The 7193-nt window shown below is 40.3% G+C and overlaps 1 protein-coding gene and 1 pseudogene across 2 annotated transcripts; both read right to left on the bottom strand.

The window, feature by feature from the left end:
* Window positions 1–2063: 2063 nt before the first annotated feature.
* On the bottom strand, window positions 2064–4237 carry LOC104701658 (metalloendoproteinase 2-MMP pseudogene; annotated as a pseudogene). The gene is made up of 2 exons (XR_015562234.1): window positions 4167–4237; window positions 2064–4028 (listed from the first exon to the last, which is right to left on the bottom strand). The product of XR_015562234.1 is annotated as a metalloendoproteinase 2-MMP pseudogene (transcript).
* An 83-nt stretch (window positions 4238–4320) lies between these two features.
* On the bottom strand, window positions 4321–7187 carry LOC104701657 (uncharacterized). Its single transcript, XM_010417391.3, has 7 exons — window positions 6368–7187; window positions 6046–6186; window positions 5571–5936; window positions 5249–5491; window positions 5071–5163; window positions 4788–4988; window positions 4321–4706 (listed from the first exon to the last, which is right to left on the bottom strand). Exons 1-7 carry the CDS (start codon window positions 6704–6706, stop codon window positions 4494–4496), a joined length of 1596 nt encoding a protein of 531 aa, XP_010415693.2. The 5' UTR covers window positions 6707–7187; the 3' UTR covers window positions 4321–4493.
* Between the last annotated feature and the right edge of the window lie 6 nt (window positions 7188–7193).

Genomic DNA, 7193 nt, shown 5'->3' with positions numbered 1-7193 from the left:
ATTGGTACTATATGCAATGACAACCTCAACAATCTGAGTGAGTCTTTTAATAGAACTATAAGACAGGCAAGGAAGAAGCCTTTATTGGATATGCTAGAGGACATAAGGAGGCAATGCATGGTCAGAAATGCAAAGCGCTTTGTCATAGCTGACCGGATGAAGACACGGTTCACAAAGAGAGCTCATGCGGAGATTGAAAAAATGATAACTGGGGCATCAGCTTGTCAGAGATATATGGCCAGACACAACATTCATGAGGTATATCAGAATGGTGTTGGCTATAGTGTTGATATGAATGAGAGAACTTGTGGTTGCAGGAAGTGGCAAATGGTTGGAATCCCTTGTGTTCATGTTGCATGTGTGATAATAGGAAAAAGAGAAAAGGTGGAGGACTATGTTAATGCTTGTTACACAAGGATAAGGTGGAGAGAGACATACAGAGATGGTATTAGGCCTGTCCAAGGGATGCAATTGTGGCCTAGATTGAATAGGCTGGCTGTATTGCCACCACCATGGAGAAGAGGGAACCCAGGAAGGCCGTCTAACTATGCAAGGAGGAAAGGAAGAAATGAATCTTCATCTTCGTCAGATAAGATGTCACGGGAAAAGAGAGTCATGACATGCTCTAACTGCTTCCAACAAGGCCACAACAAGCATGGCTGCAAAAATCCTATTGTGGTTGCTAGTGTACCAAGGAGACCAAGAGGTCGACCAAGGAAAAACCAAGAACCACAAGCTCAACAAGGATCCCAAGGACCAGCGGTTGGGTCACAAGCTCAACAAGGATCTCAAGGACCAGCGGTTGGGTCACAAGGACAAGATGAGCAAGGACTTGGTCGATTTTCATCATGGTTTGAGTGTTCCTCCTAGATTACCTTTATGAATGAATCGTTACTTTGTTTGGTTTGAGTGTTCATGAGTGCTTTGTTGTTGTGTGGACCAAATGTTTTTCATTAGGTTTGTTTGTTTTTTGTCTTCTTTAGTTCAGTGTGTTGAACGTGGATGGATGTTATGGTTCAGCTAGTTGTGTGGACCAAATGTTTTTCATTATGAATGATTTTTGTTTTCTACCTCCCTTTTTTTTGGGTTTAACTCATAACGAGTACCAAATTTTTTCATTACCAAAGACACAAACGATGATCCAACACCAAAGACAGAACACAAAGACACTAGTAACCAAGAACAAATGTTCCTTTTGAGGTTTTACACATTAGAATTACAATTACCATGACAATTACAGTAACACAAAGGTATACCAAGCACAATAACATCAATTTCCATTTGTTAAGTTCTCTTTTGCTCCACATTGCATCTTCCTTCAGTTCTTCAATCCGAGTCTTTAACCCATCAATTTCTACAGCAACCTCATATATTGCATTGCTTATCTCATTGTTAATTATGGATATTTTTGGTAATGCTTCTACAACCTCTTCGTACACACCTTCTTCCACCCACTTAAACAAATGCTCCTACAGTCGTAAATTGATAAACTATTATCAACAAATCTAGAAAACACAATTTCATAACAAAATTAGTTACTTACATCTCCTCTGGTTGGACAACGAAAGTAAGGTCTTCCTGGGTTTTGCTTTGTACTTGATGTGTAGATGGCAACATCTAAGCCGCAATGACACTTTGCCGGAAAACCATGGCAACCCCGTCCTCTGTTCTCAGAACTTGATTGTCCAAACTTGCAACTCATATCTCAAAATCGTAAAGAAGAAAAGGTGAAGAGAAGGTGAAGAGAAGATGAAATCGATTTAGGGATTGTCCAATTTGAATTTGGGGGTTTAGGGTTAGAGATCGATATAATTTGGGGTTTTCGAGTTTTTTTTTAATTCTAACGGGTGGCTCTAACAGACGTGAACGGGCGTTAAACGGAGTTTATTTACTCCGTCACCCAATTTTACGCGATGTATATTTCGGCGTTTAAAATAAAATGTGATGTTTAATTAGATTTGGCAACGCAATTTGATGATTTAAATGGCCTTAGGGAAAGTTCAGGGTTTAATTGGCGTTTTTGTGTAAGTTCATGATTTAATTGACATTTTTCCCAAATTATATAACAGGAAGTCAAACATATTGATATATGATATAAAGCAATTTTATATACAAGAAGTATATGTGAAAAGAAAAACTGTAAAAATGAACCAATGACTGAGTATATGTGTATATATCCCCATCCTTAAAAAAAATAATAATAAGATGTGAGACTAATAAAAAAAATCCAAGTAAAAAAATATATATATATATATCTAAGGTAACCACAAGATCAGTCCGATGGTTGATAACAAGATACTGAAAATTGTCGATCTCAATGAACCATTGATTCGCCAAGCAGCACCGAAGAAGGAACCAGTGTCTCGTTGGCGAGTGGTTGTAGACGGTGGTGACGTGCCGTTGAAGTTAGGGTTCGCACCGTATAAGTACTGGATTCCTTCCACGTCATCATTGGTTAAGTCAACCTTACGTCTCCCCGTCGTAATCGTCGGATACATGATGGATTCCTCAACCGAGGAATGTCCTAAACCGAGAAGATGACCGATCTCGTGAACCGCCACGGATTCAAGATCAACCGCGGCCGTGACCGAGAGGAAACTGTCTAGGTCTCCGGAGACCACCCAGTTCTCGTCTGCGTCGAGGTGGAACTTCCCACTTGGAGGAGAGAAAGCGTGAGCTAAGGTTCCTAACACGCCGTCGAAAGGCTCCCCGTCTCCGTGATCTCCGGTGTAGAACCCGATCGTGATGTCGGACGTCGAGAAAGATTCAGAGCGCGTGAAATTCAAAGCTGTCACGTCGGACCAACGGCCAAACGCGCGTGCGAAAACGCCTTTGACCTCTTCGGTCAACGGGTTTCTCGGGTCAAACGCGTAGGTCAAGTCGCGACGGTCTTTCGGCCACCGTGGCTCGCCTGGAAACAACGTGTAGCGTTTAACCGCATGCAAACGCGAGCGGGAGAAATTGACCTCGAAGGTCTTTCTTCTCCCACTATGCATCAACGAGGTACCATTCACCACATCAGGATTACCACAACGCGGGATCACGATGTGTTTGATGGTGAACGCGTCGAGCTCACCTGTAACGTTAAGCCTAAAATTCCTCTGGTACAATTCGACGGCGGCTTTGAGAATATCATCAAAATCATCGGTGAAATTCCCTGAAAACGTTTCAGGGATGTAACCAAAACGCTGGAAGTATTTCTTGATACGGTAGAGACCATCAACGTTTTGGCCGTGGTGACAACCGGTGAAATTGGAGAAAGCGTCCCAAAAAACGCGTGTGGTGTTACGTAGAGACGGTGGTATTGTGGTGGAGTTGTTGGGGAAGAACCAGGCGTTGGCAGGAGAAACGATCAAGAAAAGCGATAAAAACCCGAAAACGCAAAACCTCATGGTGGTTTTCGGATTATAGGTAGCCACCCAAAAAAGAAAAAAAAGAAGCAAAAGAAACAAATGAGAGGGGTAATATTTAGGATTTTAGGAGAGAATTTAGAAAGAGAGAGAGAGAGAGATTGAAAGCTAAAAACAGGTAAAGCCGTTTGAAGATGGTTTTTTAAATATAAGAAGATATATAAATGAGGTCAAGCTTACTGCGTTTGCGTTTTGTGTTGGCGGGTGAGAGGTCGTTGGGAATCGTTTGCGTGTCTGCCAATTTTTTTCTAGATTATATAATTTTTTTAATAAGAATAGAAATGGTGAATGATTCCAATAGAAACATCTATTGGTCTTAGTCACGTTCACACTTGGCATAGGTCATCAAGAGTAGAAGAAGAAGACTCTTGTGCAACAGAAAGACTTCGGCCTGGTTTAATATTTACTTAATCGATGCTAGTAAAACCGGTTTGAGGGAACTGAAGGTGGCGGAGTCAAATAAAGACGTTCAACTAAGTTTAGTTTTTGTTTAGTTTCAAGTGGGAGTTGGTTTGGTCGGAAAAAAGTCATCAGCGAATGTTCGACTTCCACGTTTTTAACGACGTCATATGTTATTAGTTGATAGCTTCCTGGTTTACGTCACCTAAATTTGATGTCCTGTTACAATATTTTACTGTCGTCAAAGTTGCAAACATCTGATTTATCAGGCTTTCGTATCATACCGTTTGTACTAATTATCCATAATATCATAGGTAAAAAGGTAAGGTTGGTCCTTTTTAATACTTTGTTTCTTACTTGTTGATTTGTATTCAAACCTATAGCATCTTGTATTCGTTTCTGCCATATACGACTGTCTTCTTTGATAGCTACTCACAAAACAGAGGTCGACAAATTCAGACAATTTTGCCAGCAAAGAGATAAAAAGAGCATTAAGCAGACAACATTTTGATTTGATAAGAGCATCATCATATTCATATCAGATATTCACAAAACGATTGTAGTACTTAAAACGTGGTTTACTTTCCCTCTAACTAAAAGGGTAAAACTTAGATAATAAACCAAAAGATGACAAACACAAACAGACAGAGAGAGAGAGAGAGACATACATGTCGATTAATTTTGCTAACACTTAGAAGGCCTCTCATAATTAGGAGGTAAAGAAGGGCAATTCTCGTTCATGTTGGGATATGGGTCAATGGTGTTATAACCAGGTAACTCCATTCTGTATTCACCCAGAATCTGACAGAACTCAAGCTTCCCTTCCTCTGTGTTGCACCAACTCGGTAGCCGAGTCTGGTTATTTTCATATAACTTCAGAGTGTACGCATCTCGGATCTGAAAACGAGAGAAGGAAACGCTCTAAGAGTAATGTTAAATGGAATAAAAGGTGAAGACTTGATATTGAAAGAAACTCACGGTGAACTCAGTGACTTGAATGTGATCAGCAAGAGGGTCGAAAACACCAGCAGCTTTGTACATTGCAAGGATGAAAGCTACGCACGTAGTTGATTTCCCGTCGCTATAAACCCACTCATCCTGTTCAGGGATGGTGAGTAACTCATCAAATGACATTCCACGCCTCGCTGTTTCTTCAAGAATCCCATACAAATCCAGATCCTGTACAACAGAAAACTTATTAGCTATCCTGTATGTCCTATTCAGAAGAGTAGTAGAAACATGTTTTTGTATAGATGTATACCTCAGTACCGAGTCGTTTATTCAGTGCCTCGTTCCACATATTTGCAGCATATGCGGGTTGTACACGAGTCCACATAGACATGACAGAAATAACCTGAAAGTCCAAAGTCACTTGTTTATTACCATGATGATGATAATGATGATAGATCTTTTAAGAATATCAGAGATAAAAAAAGTACCAAGTGAGCATCAAGGGGAGGTGGGTAGTTATCGGCCAGAGTATCGATCCAGCTGAATATCATGTTGTGATATCCATACGGTTTGCCTAACATGCTCCGGGCATATTCCCACACAGCAGTATTGTTGAACTTTGCTCGGATATCAGGATGTAGAGGAAGCAAAGCAACTTGAGGATTTGAATTATCCTTCAAAGTCAGTTCCCACCATTCATCCCAAGGAATCACAACAATGATTTCTTCACCCTATCAGAGAAAAAAAGAGAGTAAATATCTCCAAAAACCTCAAAATGTTTAGGAAAAATTTCTCCAAATGTAGTCTAACCTTTTCATTCTCATGTCCGGATTCACCAACCCAAAGATTCCCCAAATCATCCTTCAAACAAACAGCAGTATGACCAGCAAAAGCACCAGTCACCCATTTCTCTAACGTCTCAAAACCACCCCATCTACCTCGAATCTTTGACAGGGCCAAGAAATCGCCAGAATGCACATCTTCAGGATTAATCGTTGACCGCCAAGGTTGAGGCCGTTTCTCAAACGTAGCACCCATATGTTTCGTCAAGAACGCCAAATTAGCATTCTGTCCCCAAGCAGTATTGGAGAAAAGAGGCAACACATCAATCAAAGAAAGCAACGTCCCGAGCATCCCTGATGGCATTAGAAACACTGAAACTCCATGCTCCTTCACCTACTCATTCGAATATACACTTAAATATAAATCACCACAAAACAAACAAACAAACACCACACACAGCTTCTTAAGAGCTATAAAAGAAGTAAACTAAACAAAAACTAACATATTCTAACTCAGCTTTCTCTTCCCATGAATCGAAGTTCAAAGTATGATCTCTAGCAGAGAAATAGTAGTCCCAAGTGATCCTGTATGGCGTTGCAAAGACATATAGGTCCATACATGTCAAGCTATGTGCCTTAGATGTCTGCAACAAAAGAGTTCCCAAATATCATCAAAACAACTAGACAACGTCCTCCCAGTTTTGTTACCAAAAAAGGCAAAAACTTTATGAAATTTGAGGATTGAAGCTAAATCATAGCACTTGGGAGCAAAAACAAGAACAAATTGAATAAGATTCAAAGCCTAAGAAAGTGAAATTAACCAACTTTGAGATGGAGAACGCCACCGCCGAGTCCAGGGACGTCACGATCACTACCGGTGATATCGAGGCGAGCTTCGTTGCCATTAAAGCAAGCACCTTTCCACTCAAGAGACGCGTTATTAGGAGTAACGGACCCGATAAAAACAGGCAACAAATCCACAGCGTTGTGGAAACTGTTCAAAACGGGCCACGAGACTTGACGAGGTAGCATCGGAAGAACATCGTTAACGCTGAAAGGAACCTTCAGGGATTGACCCAGGTCAACGCAAAAACCAAACCCTAGAAGAAGGCATAAGAGAAAGAAGAGGGTACGAGTCTGATGTGATGATGGGTTCTGAGACATCCGATCGTATCTCGCTAAATTTTGAGACTTTTGTTTCCAAGATTTTTGGGGGATTTGGGGGAAGAGGGTTTCTTGTTGTCAAGGTTGAAGATGATCCATTAGGGTGTTTGAGTTTTCTTTTTTTTCTTTTTTCTTTTTCTCTCTCTCTGCTGTGTTTTGGGATTTTTGGAAATTGGACTTTGGGGGAGATAAAAATATTAGCTTGGTTTTTGATGTGGAAGAAATAGACTTTTAACACTGTGGCGAGACTTTTGTTAGAAACAAGTTTTGGTTTGAAGATTCTTTGCTTTGGTTTCATCTTCCACGTAGACACGACTTGGCATCTGAATTGTGAATTCTCCATAACCAGATTTACAAACACTCAATCAGGTTCGGTACTTTGTAAAGTTTGTATAATGACCAATGCTTTTCAACTTTACCTTTTTCATTATTTCAATTGACATGTGACACATCTAGAAAAAATAATTGGGAATTTTTTTTACTAAAT

The sequence above is a fragment of the Camelina sativa genome, chromosome 7 (genome assembly GCF_030686135.1).
Source record: "Camelina sativa cultivar CO46 ecotype springtype chromosome 7, ASM3068613v1".
NCBI classification, from domain to species: Eukaryota; Viridiplantae; Streptophyta; class Magnoliopsida; order Brassicales; family Brassicaceae; genus Camelina; species Camelina sativa.
Note: the sequence above shows the minus strand (reverse complement) of the source record. Positions and strands in the feature narration are given on the sequence as shown.

Coding starts and splice junctions, on each gene's coding strand:
- LOC104701657 (XM_010417391.3), bottom strand. CDS start 6,706: ATGTCTCAGAACCCATCATCACATCAGACTCGTACCCTCTTCTTTCTC. Junction 6,187..6,367: donor GTGGCGTTCTCCATCTCAAA/GTTGGTTAATTT, acceptor CTTTTGTTGCAG/ACATCTAAGGCACATAGCTT. Junction 5,164..5,248: donor CTCCCCTTGATGCTCACTTG/GTACTTTTTTTA, acceptor TTGGACTTTCAG/GTTATTTCTGTCATGTCTAT.